Source organism: Leishmania infantum, chromosome 16 (assembly GCF_000002875.2).
Source record: "Leishmania infantum JPCM5 genome chromosome 16".
In the NCBI taxonomy this organism is placed as follows: Eukaryota; Euglenozoa; class Kinetoplastea; order Trypanosomatida; family Trypanosomatidae; genus Leishmania; species Leishmania infantum.
The window spans coordinates 352,084-370,238 of record NC_009400.2 but is presented as its reverse complement, the minus strand read 5'-3'; the positions used below and the strand labels follow the sequence as shown (position 1 = coordinate 370,238).

The window sequence follows — 18,155 nt, the reverse complement described above, 5'->3', positions numbered from 1 at the left end:
CATGTTGCGCACGCTTCACAGGTGCTGCTCGATCACGTGCGAGTCCACCGTCAGCCGCATCCCGTACGGCATCACGGCGTCCTGGTGCACAGTCGTCACGCGCAGGTGCGTCCCGCTCGACCGCAGCGCCTGCACGCGCGCACCGCCGCACATCCCAGCAAGGAAGTTCTTCGCGCCGTCCACCCACGTCGGGTGGTGCCCGGGCGACACCATCACCACGCGGCCGCGGTGCCACCGCACGTGCTGCTCCACGCTGCGCAGGCTGTGCCGCAGCTCGTCCGTCTCGCGATCGCCAATGCCAGGCCGTGCGTTACCCGCCACCATGGCGACGAAGTCGCGCGTCGAGTGAATGTTGGCGTACGCATTTCGCAGGTAGGGAGGCAGGCACGTCGGCGTGTTGCTCGCCATCATGCTCTGCCACGCAGGAGGGAGGCGACCGCCCTCCCAGTACGTCGCGTTTTCCAGGTGCCGTAGTTTTGGTAAGCACCACATCGACATGACTTTGCGGTAGCAGTGGTTCGCCTCGCTGCCGTTGACGAAGCTGTAGATGATGTCCGTGTCGCCGAAGCGCTCAAGCAGCTCCGCCGGCGTGAAGGTGCGTCGCTGGATCTGCAGCCCAGGCAGGAGGTGCGGCTCCTCTGGGACGTACTCGCCCTCTTCGTACTGCCTCGCGGCGTCTTCGAAAACGGGCGCTGGCCGCGCCGTTCGCCGATCCTGTGAGTGTAGGATGTTGATGTAGGATGGGTGAGAGGTACTCGCAATGTTGGCCACGGCCGCTGCACCGGTCGCTAGCTCCGTAGTGGCGCTGCAAATCCCAGGAACAGTGGCACAGGTGGGCGGGCGATGCACCATGAGGAGCAGAACGGTTGCAACCACACAGACGGCGAGAACGGTGCTTCGGAAGCATCGCTGTGCGCGCCAGTTTGAAGGTAGCCGTGCTTGTCGTGTGGGGTGCCAGGGCCTGAGAGCCCATGTAGGCCGCTTCCGCCACATCGGTAAGGACTCGCGGGCGGCTATGTGGCGGCATCAGAGTGCAAGTGATCCTCTGCAGGTCACCGCGCTGGTTTTTGATGGAGGTGGGTGAGTAGTTGATGAAGACTGGGTACCTTTAAGACAGTGCCCAGAAGCGGTTCTGCGCCCTGAGTGCCACAGCGAAGCCCCGAAAGGCAGAAAGGCGTCAGAAAGAAGATGGGAGGGTGAGCCGTCCGGCATACTAGGTTACGTGAAACTGAGGGCGAGGGGCAGCCCACCTGCTTCTAGAAGCGGAGCAGACGCGGTGCGGTTCGTCAGCGGACAGGTTCCCTCCTCCCTCACTCCTCTCGTTACTCCGGCCTTGCGCATTTGAACACGCACACACGCAGACAAGCATGCGCCGGGCAAGAAGGTGCCGCGCCTTTTTGGGGAGAAGGCGACATGTATGCGCAGCGGAAATCGGTGGCTGTCACCAGCGCGCTCGGGCAACGACAAGCAAACCAAAGGCTTCAGCGCGTGCAACCCCCGACACATGGAAATGCAAACACACACAACGGTCCACTTCACGGTATATGGCGCTGTCTCGTCCGCCTGTCGATGGACATTCCACCGCATCCCTTTCGCTGAAGAGAGGCTCACGCCTAAGAGCACCTGTGCACTCCTCAGCAGCGTTTCCACCGTCTGCTTGCTTGTGTGTGTTCGTGTGTGTTCGTGCTCCGTTTACATTACGCCGTGGATCGCACAGCGGCAGGGGGCCGAGAGACAGGAGAGAGAGAACGGTGGAGCGAGAAAAAAAAAGAAATGCCAAAGGCACGACGAAGCTACGGAGTATGCGGGCAATGGGCGCCGGTGGGGAAGAGAAAGGAAGGGGGGAGAGGAGGGGGGGCCACGGCGGCGTCAGCAGCGAACGTGCGCCACCACAAGCGGAAGGAAAGATAGAGAGACAGCCGAGAGAGAACAACCACAACGCAGCACACTCGAGCGCGGACAACAGACGTCACACATTGAGAACACTAGACAGCAACCCAAGACGTATACAGAGAGAGATGAGGAGGCGAGAAGAGAGCACGGATAGAGAGAAACCGCACAGCGAAGCAAGAACGCACACGCGCAGAGAGAGGAGAACGGCAAGAGAGAGATCTACAGCCACTGAAACAGCATTGAAAACTGACCGAAACGGGGAAACAAAACTAAAATGAAGAATCCGAAGCAAATAAAAACATAGGTAAGAGGCGGGGGCATGGGTGATAGTAAGAACAGGTGGACAGCGAAACGGTCAAACACAAGAATGAGAAACGAAACGGAGGAGGTAGGGAGAGGGGAAGAGGGGCGGAGATGCAAGTGTGCGAAGGTGCTCGCGCCCTCTCTCCCTGACGCGTTTTTTTTTCCTCTTCTCTGGAGTGCTCTCAGTTCACGCGCTTCTCACTTCTTTTTGTTTTCTGCTCCTCTCTCTCTCTACAAAGTGCTCCTTACGTGTGATGGCGTGTACACCTCCCTCCTCTGACGCCGCAGCCGCACAAGAAGCGACGGAGGGGGAAGACAGAGAGAATGCCACACAAGACAGGTGTGGTGCTCCTCTGCGCACAGCAGCGATGTCGCCTTACAGCGTCCTTTGAGCGCCCCCTCAAACGCGAAGGAGAAGCAGAGCCGCTCTTTACTCTCTCCCAATTCTCCCTGTCCGATTTTCGCGCCGCATGGCGCAGATTAAGATACCCCCTCCCTCCACCAGCGTGCACCTCATCGCCATTTCGCTCTGCCCTCATTCCTGGCTCCTGCATGTCACTCGTGGTCCTCCATTGTCGACTCTTTCGTTCTATTGAGGAGATAGAGGGGGAGAGTATCCGCTCGCTCTCGCTATGGAGAAAAGGGAGCTGACTCTATCTTCGTCGACGCCGCACTGTGCGCCGGATGCCACCACGAGAAAACGAGGAGTGCATGCAGAGCCCACCGGTCGACTCCATTTCTGCCTTCTGCATGCTCGTGAGTTTGTGCGAGCGTATGAGGGTGGCGCAGCGCAGGAGAGCTACACAGAGAGAGACGGATGGTGTGTGGAAGGGGCACGCTGATAAGCAGAGCAGCTGCTACAGAACCACAACGAAACAAAAAGGAATACATACAACGCGTGGACGTGAAACGAGGACGTAATCACGAGTGCTCATACATCACCCACAGCACAAAGATGGCGGCAGCTTCCCTCTAGGGCGCCGACCATCGCCAGCCCCTCCCTTCCCTCTCCAACTAGTCCGCAGTCATCACAGCAGGTGACAGGCCTCCATCGTCTGCAGCAAAGAGGTCATGAGGACGTCCAACGCGCCGGCTGTGGGGACGGACACGGCGTGCAGGTACGCGTGGCGGACCGCCGCGGCTGCCGTGATGCGATGATTCGGCTCATACAGGAGGCACTGGCGCAGAAGGTTCACTCCCTCTGCCGTCACGCAACTATCAAAGCCAGTGGCGGACATGTACTCGCCGAACAGCGGGCGGTCAAACCACAGCTCGACGGGAAGTTGGTACGTGTTGGATGAGCTGCGAGCGCTCTCCTCTCGCTGCTGAATGGCCTTCAAGCTGTGGTAGAAGCGCTTGTGCGCAATCTGTGTGAGAAGGTCTGGAGCACGGCCTCCGCTGTGGGACTGCGAGGAGGGCGGCTGCTGCTGCTGCTGCACGTACACTTCGCTGCCGAAACGCAAGTCGGGCCGCTCCGCTGCCGCGCGCGATGCACGCTCGAGCCGCTCCATCGCTCCGGGGTAGGAGAGCATGGACGGCCACGTCTCTCGCGTCGGTGAGCCTAACAGCCAGAACATGCGCAGTAGCTGCTCGTCCTCGTGGCGTCCGCTAAAAAGCACCTTGCTTGTTGCCATTTCGAAAAAGATGGCTCCCATGGACCATATGTCGACTGGATAGGAGTACAGCGCCGATCCCATCAGTACATCAGGGCTGCGGTACCACAGCGTCACCACCTCGTGCGAATACTTCTTCACCGGGATCTCCTCTACACGCGCCAGACCAAAGTCGCCAATCTTCACAATGAGCTGGTTTGGTGTGTTACTCGGTGCCGCCGCCGCCGCCTCCCACGGCGGGACGCTGTCCGCTCCGGCAAACGGGTTTGGACGCCCATCGCTCCCTGCGGCCGACTGCACGTCTCCGCCAACAGCGGTCGGGACGCCGCTGAATGGGGGTGGCTGCAGGTGATCTTGGCGAGAGGATGGAGAGGCCGTCAACGCCGCAAAGTCTGGCGCGCGCACGTTTACGAAAATGTTCTGCGGCTTCATGTCGCGATGCACCACGCTACGACTGTGCAGATACTCGAGCCCGATGAAGATCTGCTTCAGAATGGGCCGCATCTCCGCCTCGGCATCCAGCAAGCGCTTCGGCCTCGACTCCATGAAACGCTTCAGGTCGCAGTCGCACAGCTCAAAGATCATGGTGATCTTGGGCGGTTCGAAGAGAACCTCAAAGAGGTCTACCACGTTGTCGTGCCGAAGCTCCTTCAGCAGGCAGATCTCGCGGATGGCGGCGCCGGGGACGCCCTCGTCATCGCTAGTCACCACCATGCGCTTGAACGCGACCACCTTGCCCGTTTGAATCTCCGTGCCCTTGTAGACGCTGCCGTACGTGCCCTCACCGAGCTTCACGACGTGCTTGTACCGACCCGCCGTCGACATTTTTCGGCACCGACCAGGCTTTGACGGGCTTTCGTGCTACTAAATCGTTGGTGGAAACGCAGTGCGTGCGCCCACACTTTACCCCCGAAACCACAGCTCAGAGGTGGTGCGAGAGGACTGCAGAGAGTGGGGAATGCCGCGATGGTGAGGAAGCCCCGCTCCCTACTCGAGAAAGCACCTCACCTTCCGCCGACAAAGGGTGGCGTCTGTGATAATCGGGCAAATTTCGTCGTCTAAGACCTCTGACCCGCCCGTCCCCAGTAGTGTGTGTGTGTGTGTGTGTGTGTGTGTGTGTGTGTGTGTGTGTGTGGCACTCGCGTGTGCAGAGAGACGTGCGTGTGCGTTGGCTTCGCTGCTGCTCGCTACCGTCGGGTTACTCGTAGGGAGTCGTCGAGTCGATTAAGATGTGCGTCTCCCAGCGAAAATGCTGAACAGCTACCAAGAAACAAAAAAAAAATAATAATGATAACAACAACAAATAAGGAGAATGCGTACGCCCTCGAAAGCAGACCAGCAACTTTCCTTCTTGCTCCGTTCACGGAGCAGAGGAGATGCCACAGGCAGCAACAAGGGCAACGTGCGTGAGAGGCGAAGAAGAAAACACAAAGCAGAAAAACAGTGCAAGATGGAAACAAGGAGGCCAAGGAAGGCGAGGGGAAAAGTGTGTGTGGGGGGAGGGGGCAGATGGAAACTAATCTTGCATACAAACAAAAAGAGCAGCAGCGAAAGACGAACACCGAAACCGGCAGAAAAAAAAAGGCCGCGGCAACACGGCAGGTCACATCAAACAGAAGCCGACCTACGAAGATCGGAGGGGGGAGAGGGGAGGGGGCAGAACAAAAAAAAAGTGACAGGTGGCGGCGGCCAGGATTATTTTCATGAGCGTACAGAGAAGGAGAGAGTGGGAGGTGGGGGGGAGCTGACGTACACACACGTATGCACACATACAAGCGCGAATGCAAGTGCACAAAAATAGATTTATGTACTAATAATAATAATAAAGCACACGAACGGTATTATCCAATAAAAGGGAAGACGGAAAGGTATTTGGTTGATCGACTACCGAACACCGGCGCTTACACCCTCCGTGGGCGCAACTGTGTGTGTGTGTGTGTGTGTGTGTGTGTGTGTGTGTGTGTGTAACTTTCTGCGGCTGAGGCACCTTCTGTGCGTTTGTCAGTTAGGGAGAAGGGGGGGACTTCGGGGACGCTCCGTGGAGAGTGAGAGAGCAGAAGGAGCGATGGGGGGAAGTACTCACAGAAGGACGCAGATTCAGCAGAACCGCTCGCTTGCACTCTACAACACGCAAGCAGGCGCCAGCGCTCCAGTCGGAACGCAGTCTCCTCCTCCAGCGGGCTGGGTCGAGTAAGCGAGAAAGCGAAAGGAAGATCAGGCGAAGCAGAAAAAAAGAGAAAAACAGAAGAAACAAGTTTGACATATATACGCAAGATGGAAGCGGCTAAAGAAGAATGTGAAAGCCAAACCAATAGAAAGAGAGGGAGAAGTGAACCACCGAGAATATATATATAAACAAATGGAGAGAGGGAGGGAGGGATATATTTATATATATACAGATAGATATATTATAGATATATGATAGCAATAAGAATGCCCACGGGAGGAATCAAGGGTGCCGCTTCTCTTCCCCTTTTGTCTGTTTTGTGTCGCCCCCTCCCCCCTCGTTTGTCGAAATAAATAAATAGAAAAGGGAAGGAAGATGAAAAGGAAAGGATAAATCAAAAATACGGTCAACGTGTACGCGGCAACAAGACAAGCACAAGGGCAACCAGCACGGCAGAGGGAGAAAAAGGCAAACCATCCAACGGAAGCGCAGCGGCGATTCACAAGGCCAACGTCGGAAAGAGAAGAGGGGAAACAGCGGGAAAAAGGGGGTGGGACGGTGTCAAGGGGAGGGCAAGAAAGGAAACCTTGAACGAGACGGGAGAGCAGCACCTTCTACAGCCTAAAACCAAGTGTTCCAGCTCAGTGGTATGTGTGTGTGTGGGGGGGGGGGGGTCTGTCTGTCTGTCTTGTTGTTTGCTTGTCTCTCAAGAAAAAAGAAGGAGTGGGAGAGCTGTATTGGAAAGGGGGGTACGAGATGTTGCATGTACGCTCGTGCGCCTGTATTTGAAGAGGAGGGGAGGGGGGTTTGGGCGTATGTTGATGAATACGCCGCCCGGAAGTACACACAGACTTTATGGAGACAGAGAGGGAGAAAGCTGGTACGGGGCACGGTGCGTTGCAAGCAACCGCAGTCGTGTGCTAATATGTGCGTGGGCGTGCGCGCGGCCAAGGAGAAAGAGAACGAGGGGGAGCGATATCATGGCATGTTAATCAGGGAAGGGTTCAGAGGAGCAGGATGAGGTCGAGCTGCCCGCGGGTCATTCCCATGCTTCGTCCATAACTGTTTGGAGCGTTAACCGCGTTTCGGCCTCGGCGTAGAGGTGTAGGAAGACAAAACAAGTGGATCTGCGGCCACATCAGATGTATCACGCGTTTCCCCTCCTCTACCTGGCGCAGCTCTACGCATCCGATCACCGACGGCCATCAGCGAAGGTGATGACGACCGTGAAGGGAGTGCAAGCGGGAAGGGGAGGAAGCTCTCATACGTCTAGTGTTTGCGCTACAACAGCGTCATGCGAAACCGGATCCCTCGAGCGCACACCAGTCCGCGTGCACACACACACACACACAAAGGGAGGATCTCCTACGCACCTTCATGCCTGTAGTGAGGTGAATGAGAGTCGGGGGAGGGGGCGCTGATACACAACTTTCCGTTGTCCTTTATATGTCTATCGAGTGCCCAAGCACACGCACACGCATCGGAGCGGCTACAGCAGCCATAACACCACAAAAAGGTGAGAACTAGCTGCGGAGAGGGACAGGAAGAAAAAGACGATCAGCGGACACACGGTAAAGAGGAAAACATAATTCGCGCGAGGACAAGTTCAGGAAGGAGGAAGCCGCGTCTCGCATCACACGCATGTCCGCTGTAAAGCGCATCTACACGCCACCTTGCCTTCCCCTAGCCTCTCCCTCTCCTCTTCTTCCCTTGGGCCTTCACCGTTGTTTTTGTCTAGCACATGTCACGAATGGAGACGACACGAAAGAAAAAGCAGCTGATCCCCTCACGGCGCGTGAATACTTCGGCACACACATACGCGCCATGAAACCTACGGGGTCTCAGTGGCGCGACTCGTACGCGCGCAACTTTGCGTTCAACTGCCCGATTGCCGCATCCTTGCGGCCAATCAGCGTGTGGGCGTCTTGAATTCGTTTATTCGTGTCTGCCAGCTCCTCCTGCATCCGGCGCACCTCCTCTTCGTTTGATGTGAGTCGGGAGCTCAGCAGACGCACTGTCCCCTGCAGCTCCTGATTCAGCTGCTCCCTGTACTTGGCATCCTCCAGCAGCTTTGCCCGAGCCGCATCAGCCTGCTCCAGTGCCATCTCCAAGTCCGATCGCGCGCCGGCCGAGTTTTGGTGCATCTGTGAGAGCTCTCGTTGATATTGGGTGCACGTGGCCTGTGACTTGGCCAAGTCGCTGCGCAGCCCGTTCAGAAGCTCATCCATACGGCGTATCTCCACCTCGTGCGCCTCCCGAAGATCCTCCATTTCCTCTTGCAGCCCACCTTCGCGCATAGCGGCCTCGCGATGCAGCCGCCCCACTTCCTCCCGCATCTGCTGCAACGCCGTCTCCTTCTCCACAATCGCCTCTCGCGCGCGACCGACCTCACCGCGTACCTGCTCGGCCGCAATGCGGGAAGCCGCCAGCTCCGCGTGGTGCCGCTGCACCTGCTCCTCCAGCTTTCCCTCCATCTGCTGCAGCTGGCGAGCGTGGTCCTGCTGCTGCTCCTGCAGCCTCCGCTCTGCCATGTGTAATTGGTTCTCGAGCTCCTCGCGATAGAGCTTCTCCTCGGCGAGCTGACGCTCCACCTGTCGCTTTTCTTCCTGGAGAAAGGTGCCACGCTCCCGTTCGTGATTCACGACCGCGCGCAAGTCCTCCACCTCAACACGAGCATCCTGCAGTCTGCGGTTTGCTTCCTCCAGTGAACGGCGCTCTTCGTTGACCTGCTTGGTCGTGCCCTGCACTCGGCCCTCCGTCTCTCTCAGCTGCCGCTCCAGCTGCTCGCATGCCGCCTCCAGCTGCGTCTTGCTGGTGCGCAGCTGTGTGATGACTTGAGCAGCCTCCTTCTCCCGCTGCACTGCCGTGTCCTTCGCCTTGCCGAGCTCGTCCGCAGAGGCTCTTTCCAACACAACTATCTTCTCCTTCGCCGCCTCGAGAGCGCTGGTGCGCTTCGCTAGTTCGTCACGCAGCTGCTGCGCATCGGCCGCCTGCTGCGTCAGCTGATCCTGCGCGTAGCCCAGATCGGTAAGTGCCGTGCGAAGCTTCGTCCGCATTGCCTCTACGGCGGCTTGGTGCGCCTGCTCTGTCGACCGCTCCCGACTGCGCTGGTCTGCCTGGATCGTCTCCAGTTCGTTGGAGAGGCGCTGGTTTGCCTTTTCCAGGTTGTCCGCGCGCACCCGCAGCACCTCCACATCCGCCTCACGGTCCTTGCGTGCCTCACGCTCCTCTGTCAGCTGCTGTACCGTCGCGTCGAGCTCCTTCTGAAGAGCTGCTACCTTGTCACGGTGCTGGCGTTGCAGCACCTCACGCTGCTTGAAGCTGTCCTCCACGCTCAGCTCCTTCTCCTGACGCGCTTGCTCCAGCGCCTGCCGCAGAGCCTCGACGGACTTGCTCTCCCTCCTCGCAGCCTTCTCCAAGTCATGGCGCAGCTCCTCCTCTTGTTTGCCGTGCGTCTCCTTTAGGCGATTCAGCTCCTCTCGCAAACTGTCTGTGTCGCGGCGGTACGCCTGCTTGAGCGTGTCGAGTGTGTACTGGTACTCCTCCTCGGTGACACGCTGCTTCTCCTCGCCTTTCTGCAGCTGATCGGTGAGAGCCTGCTGCTTGGCCGCGTGCTGGGTGGCAGCCCTCTGCAGCTGCTCCTGCATCGCGGCGAGCTGCTCGGTGAGGGCTTGGCATTCCTGCTGCATGTTGGCCTGCAGGTCCTTCGTCTTGCTGGCGGCGTCCGACCGCTCCTTGTCGAGCTGCGCCGTGACGTTCTCCACCTTCTCTTGCAACCCCTCCAGCTCCTCCTCCACCACCTGGTGCTGTTTCGCTAAGTCGTCGTACTCGCCCTTGAGCTTGTCGAGAGCGCCGCGCAGATACGTGATCTCGCGTCCTTGCTCTGCGATCAGCGACTCTGTTTGTTCGCGGTAGTCTGCCATAATGTAGCTCTTCTCCTCCCGCTCGCGATCCAGCAGCTCCAACAGCTCCTTCTTGCGTCGCGTTGCGTCCTCGGCCGCCTTGCTCTTCTCAGCCATCGCGTTCTCGGAGACCACCTTGAGCACGTGCAGCTGATCGCGCAGCTGCCGGGTTTGCGCCTCGTGTTCTTCGCGGGCGGCAGCGGCCTCGTCGGCGTAGCGGTCACGCAGCGCACGCAGATTTGCACGCTCTCGATCCAGCGCAGCCTCGAGTGTATCAGCCCTCATTCCACGCTTCGCACACTCCTCGCGCATATCGGCCAGCTCACGCTCCGCTGTGATGAGCATCGCGCGGATTTCCGCGTGGCGGCTAGGACTGTAGCCGGCATCACTGCCGGTTGCGGGATCGCGGCAACCGTACGACGGAGTCGCCGTGTCGCCAGGAGGCGCGACGTACTGCACCAAGGAACGCTGAGAAGGCGTGTAGCCGGAGCTGTTCATACCGGCTGGTGACGTTGTCGCCGCAGCGCTGAGGCGCTGGTCGTAGAAGGTGGACTCAGAGGAAAAAGTGCGCGGTGCGGCACCGCCTGAAGCGTAGCCTCCCGGCGGGCGAGGCATGGAGGAAGCAGTGTCCTGCACAGGGCTGACACCACTGATGTGGCACCGTGGCAGGGGCCCAGCAGCACAAGTAGCCCGTGCGCGACCCTCAGCCTGTCGCGCCCCGTTCAATGGCGAATCGTTGAAGCCGACTGTAAAGTTGTGGGGACTGCCTGCGCTAGGGTGAAAGGTGTTGGTACCCTGCGCAGCACCGCGATCAGCGGTAGCGGCGGCTGAGGCAACCAAGCGATCCCTCGGCATGAGATCTTCAGCTCCGTTGGCGTGACTGGCGCCACGCCGGAAGGGCGATCGGGGAGCAGAATCCACAAGCTCCTCGTCGGCCGGAGGCGCGTTTCTCTTGGCGCCAGAAGCCTCAGTCGTCTTCTGCGAGTGTTGCACGGGGCTGTTCGCGAGAGGCGGTAGCACCTCGTCGCCCCCCAGCTCTGCAGCCGCACTGCCTGCAACGCTGAGCCTCTCAGGTGAGGTGAACTGCACTGGCTGCACATGCGCTGAGGGAGTGAGGCAAGCCTCGCTTTGCGAATTCACGCTCGCCCCGCGACCCGCAGACCCGGCTGGGTTGCTCGGCGACGAAGTCGTAACACCTTCTGAGTCGTCGCGGGCCGCAGCGGCCACGTTATTCGTGTTCGGCGTCGACGACCCCGTCGTGGACACAGATGCGATGGTCCCCTCTGCGCTAAACTTTCCGTCCTTCAGTGCATCATGGACGCTCGCTTCATCGCGCGATGGAGATGGCGACGGCACAGGCGGCGCCAGCTTCACAGACGACGTACCACGGCGCTCCGACATCTCCAGCACGGGCATATACACACACACACGCGGAGGGGCAAAGGGGGGGTCCGTGAGGAGGGAAAGAGACGCTTTCTATGTTTCTTCGTGCCGGCCAGAAGTGTGGAAGAGATGAGGAGTGCAAGACAGCCCCTACACAACGAAGAGAGACAAGGCAGTGAACCAATGAAGCGAACGGATGTAATGAACACGAAAAAAGTGACTGAAGAAGGAAAACGAACGCGCACTGACGATAGTTGTCGAAGGCGCCAACACATGCAAGCGTAGGACCCTTTTTCGCTCCTTGCGATCCCTGAATCCCGATTCTCGCTCGCTCAGCGAAAACACAAAAGGGTAGAAAGATATGCTAAACACACCAAAACGAAAACAGTCCCTCACTGCCGCTGCCGATACTGCTCTTGTCGCTCACTTCTCTGCAGCTCCTCGAGTCTGTCTCCGCTTGTGCTCTCTTCAATGCCCCACTCACTCTCCCGATTTGGCCCTTTCCTCTTTTTCAAGTGTCTATGAGAAGATGAGCCCGCTTTTCTCTTTTCTGTGAACGTATACGTATGCCTGTGCGCACGCTGTCGTCGATGATAAACCCGCTTTCTTTTCCCTGGGTTTAACCGCCGTGTTTCGCTGCCGCTGCTGCTGTGTATGTGTGCGCGCGAGACCGACACAGCACGTGCAGAGATAGAGAAAGTTTCCACAGCGGAAGAGCGACGCGTGTGGTGTTTTCCTTCGCTTGTTTTTTTTCCGTTGAATCACCTGTGCTCAAGCATCGGCGTATGTTACTGCACACACAGAGAGACAGAGAGGGCGGTAGAACGAAGAAAAACAAATAAACATAAATAAGCGCACGACACACAATGATAAAATTCCAGTGAAGGAAGGGGTGCGAAAGGCAGGAAAAGGGCGACGGGAGTGGCGGTGGTGGAAGGGGGATAGGAAAGGGGGCAAGAGTGGCTTTCGTCCGTCTATCCAAAGGGAGCGAAAACAAATACGTAAAAAGAGAGAGTACAAAAAAAAGGGAGAACGGAGAGATGTGAAGCAGGGCGATACAAGAGGAGGAGGGAGGAGGAAGTCGTCGATGAAGCTCTATGATTTCGCCAGGAAACAAGACAGAGTGTCGCTTCCTTTGAGCTCTTCGCGTGTATGTGTGACACATGTGTGTTTATGTGTGTGGTGATACCGTTGGTAGGGTATCGGGTCACCGGCGTCGGTCGTGCAAGTTTTCGTTGTTGTTGACGCGTCGTAGTCGAGGTTTGTCCGTGATTCGGCAGAGAACGTGAAAGAAGGGTAAGAAGGGATGATAGCGAGGTGAGAGGGAGTGGCGAAGAAGAGAAAGGTCGGGCAAGAGCGTCGTCCCCTCCGTGCCGCGGTGACTCAGGGTTGGACACTGCCGCACATGTGCGTCTTTCCTTTTCGGTGTGAGTGACAGTCCTCCACAAATTTGCCTTCCTGTGCGTTGCGGGTGTAGGCAGCCGTGTGCGGCGCATCCTCCACTCTCATCATTTTATGGAAACTGTATCAGCCCCGCTGCCGCAAAAGAAGGGCCTAATTGTAGACAGGCTCGAGTCCCTACAAAGTGGCGAAATCGGACCGCCGATGCGCAACACACTGTGGTGGTGGTTGCCATCATAGCAGCGTTGGGGTAGAGAAAGAAAAGCGCTTTTAGGCGTGTGTGGGGGGGGGGAAGCTTGAGGCAGGGGCTGCGCTCAAAATGGCTGAGTCGGTGCATTGCTGCCCCGGCGTGTGTCGACGGCTTCTTTGCATCATGCGATGGGGGCCTGTGACGGGGGGGGGGGGGGGGGGTAGAGTTGAGCTCATGACGTATGGCAGAAAGGCTGCGTTGAAAAAATATAGAGAGGTTCAATAGGACCGGTCTGCCACCTTCTTGGAAGTAGCGCAGCTCTCCTGATAGACGAGGCTCGTGATAGGCAGATTCGGCATGCCATCCGCGTAGAGCTCCTTGAGACCTTCACATCTTAATTACATAGCAAGCGTGCTGTGGAGAGGTAAAGGGCGCAACTGTGGGGGATAGAAAAAGTAAAGAGAGGGGGGAGAAGCCTTCGTCTCAGTGATCCACAACCGCTGACACTATGCAGTCCGTCTAGCGCTGCTGAGGGTTTCAGCGGTGCCCCCCACCCTTGGCGGTGCAAACGTTTGTGTCTGTATGTGTGTGTGTTTGAAACGGTGGCGAGACCGACAAGCAAGCGAGAGAAAGAAGAAGCGATGCGACTTATGAAAGCGCTCATGCCACGCACGGTGGAAGGGGTGCGACACCCCCGACGGACCCTTCTCTCCCCTCTCGGCCGCTGGTACCCTAACAGAGCTATGCCTCGCCCGCCACCTCCACCCACCTACACACACCCACGGAGTGCGTCTGCGCTAGCTGCGTTAGCCGAAATGCCCAAGGAGCTATCAGAAAAGCGATTCAGATGCGCGTCGGCACCCGGGAGGCATGCCAGCTTTGAGCGTGGCGCTGGTCAGGTGGTGGAAAAGAAAGCAGGAAGAAGAGGTGCGACCACCATCTCTAGTGGACCTGGTGCCCTTTACTGCGACTTCTTCCCCCCTCCCCCCTCCGATACCTCGCTCTCTCTCTCTCTCCTGTTTTGAAATCGCTGTGCGTGTCAGCTCGATTTTCTTTTCGTTTGTAGCCGCATAGCCCCCACTAGTTTTGATTGCCGTTGTCGATGAACCCACACACGGACGCCCTCACTCGCGCACCATCTTGCGGTAGGGAATGAGGTTGCGGGCAAGAAAACAACAAGTAAACAAAGTGTGTGGTAGAACAGAGATACTCCGCCAACAGAAAGCGAGACAGCGAAAAGGGAGAAAACGTTTTTTTTCTTCTTCTTCGTCCTGAATAACATGGCACAGAGCTGCATGGGAGAGCAGCACGCGTCCTCACAGACACACATGAACACGAACAAGCACGAAAGACTTGGCACGAAGCGAGACAAGACAGACGTGAGGGCAAAAGCACGTACCCGTCACAGAAAAGAAAAAGCGGAGGTGCACCGGGTAAGCGTTATGTGTGTATCACATGAAGACAGCGAAACGATTGCGATCCTTCGACACTTTACGTCTGGCCCACTACTACCAACACCCTTGACCCTACTCCTACTGAATCTCGTCAACAGCCAACGCCGTATCTCTCCGAGAACACAACACATGCACCTCTGACCGGAACTTCCGCCTTGTTGGGTGTTATTTGCCTCCCTATGTCTCACTTTTCATTGGTTTCTACACATATAGGCACATATATATACGCAGATATGCACAACTATGCAGAAGCATCCCCTCAGTCACACGCAACAATCAAACACCGTAGGTCGAAGCTAATCGAGAAGAAAAGAGGAACAACGTATCACACTACAGAGGTCATATGAGGGGGAGGACTTACCATGAGCGCGTGAGACGCGTGTCTGCGTACGTTTGTGCACAAAGACGTGCGTCTGTAGCTGTGTGCGTCCACGAGCCAGGTAGACAGAAGGAGGGGCAGAAGAGAGCATGTGGGCAGAAGGAGAAAGGGACGCACAAGAAGAAGGGAAAAGGGGGAGGAAAAAAGAAACAAAAACGAACACAAAGACCGACTAGGCGCTTCTCTCTGTGTGTTTGTGTGCGTGTGTGTGCGTAGTTGTCGTGCGCTCTCTGTTTCTCCGGTGCCCTGCGTGTGTGTCTCTGCGCTTGTGTGCGTGCCCATCTGCACGTGCGTACGTACGCGTGTGTGAAATAGACAGATCGGCTCCTAACGTTGGCACGGAAGAGAACAAACACAAAAAAAAAACTGTGCGAGAGGCGAGGGAAAAAGTCGCAAAACACAAGCCGCTAAGGCTATCGGGGAGCGGTGCTGGTGCTGTTGATTTGTTGTTGTCATTCAGAATTGTGGCTGACATCTCCGTCTGTGCATACGACGATGAGCAAGAATGGGTGTGAGTGTAAGCGAGAGAACCAGTGCGCGCGAAAAGCGAAGTCTGCGAGGTTGGCGTGGAGGCCGCTACGCCGGAGAGGGGGAACAAAGGTGTAGACAAAAAGCGGGCACACCTCAGGACGCAATGGCCAGCCAAAACACCCTCTCCGTCAGCACGCGAACGCCACTCAAGGAGAGAAGACCACGCCGACTGCGTTAGCCTTTTCGATCAATGAGCCGACACGACTTGCCCAACGCTGCCTCTCGCTGCGGTAGAACAGGCCCGGGTACTCACGTTCCATGTGCACACCATGCGCCTCCACAGCGCTCCAGAGTCGATTCACGCTCTCCTGCAGCAACGTTTTCTCCGCGTGGTAGGGCGAGGTGGTCGTCATGACAGCACCAGCATCGTCGCGCTCTAGGGGCGTCGGAATGCCAAGATCCTCCATTTGAACCTCGGCCTTGCAGGTAGCGATCCCGGCCAGTGACCGCAGTGACGCTCGTGCCGCCCCCAACCAGCCACCGTTCTCACGTCGGGAGCGGTGCTCCGCCTCTTGGAGCTCCCGCTCGCGCTCGAGGGCCGTGATCGCCACCAGGTCCTTCTCACGTGCAACGCACGCGTCAAGCACACGGGTGCGGTGAGTCTTATCTTTGCGGCGAATGTCCTTGTCGAGAGACAGCTTTAGGGAGTGCACGCCGTCCCGCAACTCCCAGTACGCCTCAAATCCGGCGCGCAATCGGCCGCGGTCCTCAGCGGATATCACCCACGCCACTTTGCCACCCGACCTCGCCTCCTGCGCGCTGCTCTCGTCCGAAACTAATACTAGCTCGTAGCGCGGGCGGCCAGCCGTCACGGCAAGTCGATTGCCAAACATGCTCTGCGCAGCAGGCTCGAGAAGGGGAGGGGTAGGCTTTGGGAGGTGTTGCAGCTCAACCACTGCATCCCTGGCGCTTCCCACAAGCGTCTGGTACAACTCCTCATAGCGCTTGAAACTCGTTAGGTCGTCCTCGTTGATGCAGACGCTGAGAAGCACCCGCAGCGTGTTGCGAAGAAACGCGAACTGAGGCAGCGCAGGCCGGAAGACAATCCTGGCTGGCTCGCCGCTTTCCATGGCTACCCTGCCGTGCGCAGCAGGCAAAGATGGGCTCACGCCCATTCCTAAGAACTCAGGGTAGGGGACAAAGGCGCCGCGTCGATACGCTTCAAACGGCGACAGGCCAGCGTCGGCGCGCACCAAATCCGGCCGAGAAGCAGCGATGTGTTCCAGACGAGTCATCTCAGTCGTTGCGTCCTCGATAAGAATGCGCAGGGCGTAGTAGTAGGACGGATGCAGGAGTCGTTGCTTTATGCGTGCATCATACAGGGCGTACTCTGGGAGATAGAAGCATTCCGCCTGCTGGTATAACATGTCGTATATGTGGCTCACGTCGCGTATCTCGTAGCGGAGAACACGCACAGCCTTGGTGCCGGGGCGCCCACCAGCTGATGTGGTTGCCTGGTTTGTCGGCCTCTGCTCGCTTGCCTCGCGAGCCGTGTCGACTCGGCGCTGCGACGACTCCCGCTGCACCGGCACCTCGAATGTACCAGCCTTCGGTACATCGTCCCTGCCAGAGAGCAGCCCTAAGACGCTGTCCGCCCACTCTAGCAGAGACAAGCACGCCTGAATGAACTTCATGAAGCTTCGCTGGACTTGGATCGATGGCAGCTGCGAAGGGTCCAGCGCCAGCAGCGTGCGGTACGTTGGCGCCTGCGCAGATGACTCAGAGGGCGCCTCTGCTTGAGGGTCCTTCTTCGGCGCCCTCTCAGCTATGCCCTGCGCGTCACCCTGCTGAAGTGCTGCGTCTCTCAGTCCCACTTCATCCGTGGGGCTGTGTGCTAGCCTCTTCTGTGTCTCCTCCTCAATCGAAGCGGCCCTCATCTGAGCATGCTTACACATCGGCTGCTGCACCTTCTGACGTCTTTCGTCTTGTGCAATGCACCGGCGCAGCTCGCCCACATTCGTGGTCCACAAGTATGCGTACCTCGCGTTCAAAGATAGCAGCGTGTCCTTGGCGCTTTCCAGCTCCGCCGCCATGAAGTCGATCGCGTCGAGCTGCGACCCTAGAAATGACTTTGGGTGGTGAAGAAGCGGTGGTGCGGCCCCCGCAGACTCGGACAGGGTGATGTTGTATCCCATAGGACTGCTGTGCTGTAGCACGTGAGGATAGACGCTGCCCACCTGATACGCTATGCCTCTGCCATTGTTTCCCATGACAAGCTGAGCGGGCTCTGCCTGATTGAGAGGGATGGAGGCAAGAATAAGCCGGCTTGTGTTGCTGAGATGCGCTAGCACAGAACTGCATGCGCTCCTCACTGTTTGCACATCTTGCTCGGTGACGCGAAGAAGCGCATGCACGCCCTCCTGCTGTGTAAAAAACTCTGTGAAGCCAACCAGCACGCTCGCGTCTTCCTCGCTCGGGTACGCCACTGCCATTTCTTCGATGTCCGAGAAGGGGGTGTCGAGGAAAAGAGCAAGACTGCGAGAGTGAGGATGTCGATTCGTGAATGAAGGCGCCAGCTGTACTCAACAGCAGTTGCCGCTAGCGTCCTGTCAGAACAGCAAAAAAAAAAGAGGAGGACGGGAAAGAGGGGCATGAGAGGAATCGCTGCCAAAGAAGCAGCCCAAGAGAAGGCACAGAGAGAACAGCGAGGGGAGGGAGGGGGGTCATTTGGGAACGTGAAGCCCGGGGGCGGCCTCGCCGCTGCAGCGGTGCTGCGACTGCCAGTAGGCCGCCATGCTTGCCTGCGCCAGTAAAAGAGGTAGCCACCGCGACAAGAGCAAGAGAAACACGGAAAAAGAGTTGGGCTGTTCGTGGAAAGCACTGCGGGAGAGCTACAAGGCATGCCCCGCTCAGAAGATCTCTTGCTTTAAACGAAGATGTGAGTGCAGCTCGCGACAGCGAGGCAGCTAAAACAAACACATAATGTACCACACCTCAGA

General features: G+C 57.8%; 4 protein-coding genes across 4 annotated transcripts; all 4 read right to left on the bottom strand.

Annotated features, from left to right (window-relative positions):
• Window positions 1-15: 15 nt before the first annotated feature.
• LINJ_16_1010 (conserved hypothetical protein) lies at window positions 16-852 on the bottom strand (the record flags this gene model as incomplete). Its single annotated transcript, XM_003392340.1, has 1 exon — window positions 16-852. One exon carries the CDS (start codon window positions 850-852, stop codon window positions 16-18), a length of 837 nt encoding a protein of 278 aa, XP_003392388.1.
• A 2,372-nt stretch (window positions 853-3,224) lies between these two features.
• CRK (putative protein kinase) lies at window positions 3,225-4,634 on the bottom strand (the record flags this gene model as incomplete). The annotated part of the gene is made up of 1 exon (XM_001464548.1): window positions 3,225-4,634. One exon carries the CDS (start codon window positions 4,632-4,634, stop codon window positions 3,225-3,227), a length of 1,410 nt encoding a protein of 469 aa, XP_001464585.1.
• Window positions 4,635-7,817: 3,183 nt separating this feature from the next.
• On the bottom strand, window positions 7,818-10,733 carry LINJ_16_0990 (conserved hypothetical protein; the record flags this gene model as incomplete). The annotated part of the gene is made up of 1 exon (XM_001464547.1): window positions 7,818-10,733. One exon carries the CDS (start codon window positions 10,731-10,733, stop codon window positions 7,818-7,820), a length of 2,916 nt encoding a protein of 971 aa, XP_001464584.1.
• Window positions 10,734-15,362: 4,629 nt separating this feature from the next.
• LINJ_16_0980 (conserved hypothetical protein) lies at window positions 15,363-17,648 on the bottom strand (the record flags this gene model as incomplete). The annotated part of the gene is made up of 1 exon (XM_001464546.1): window positions 15,363-17,648. One exon carries the CDS (start codon window positions 17,646-17,648, stop codon window positions 15,363-15,365), a length of 2,286 nt encoding a protein of 761 aa, XP_001464583.1.
• Between the last annotated feature and the right edge of the window lie 507 nt (window positions 17,649-18,155).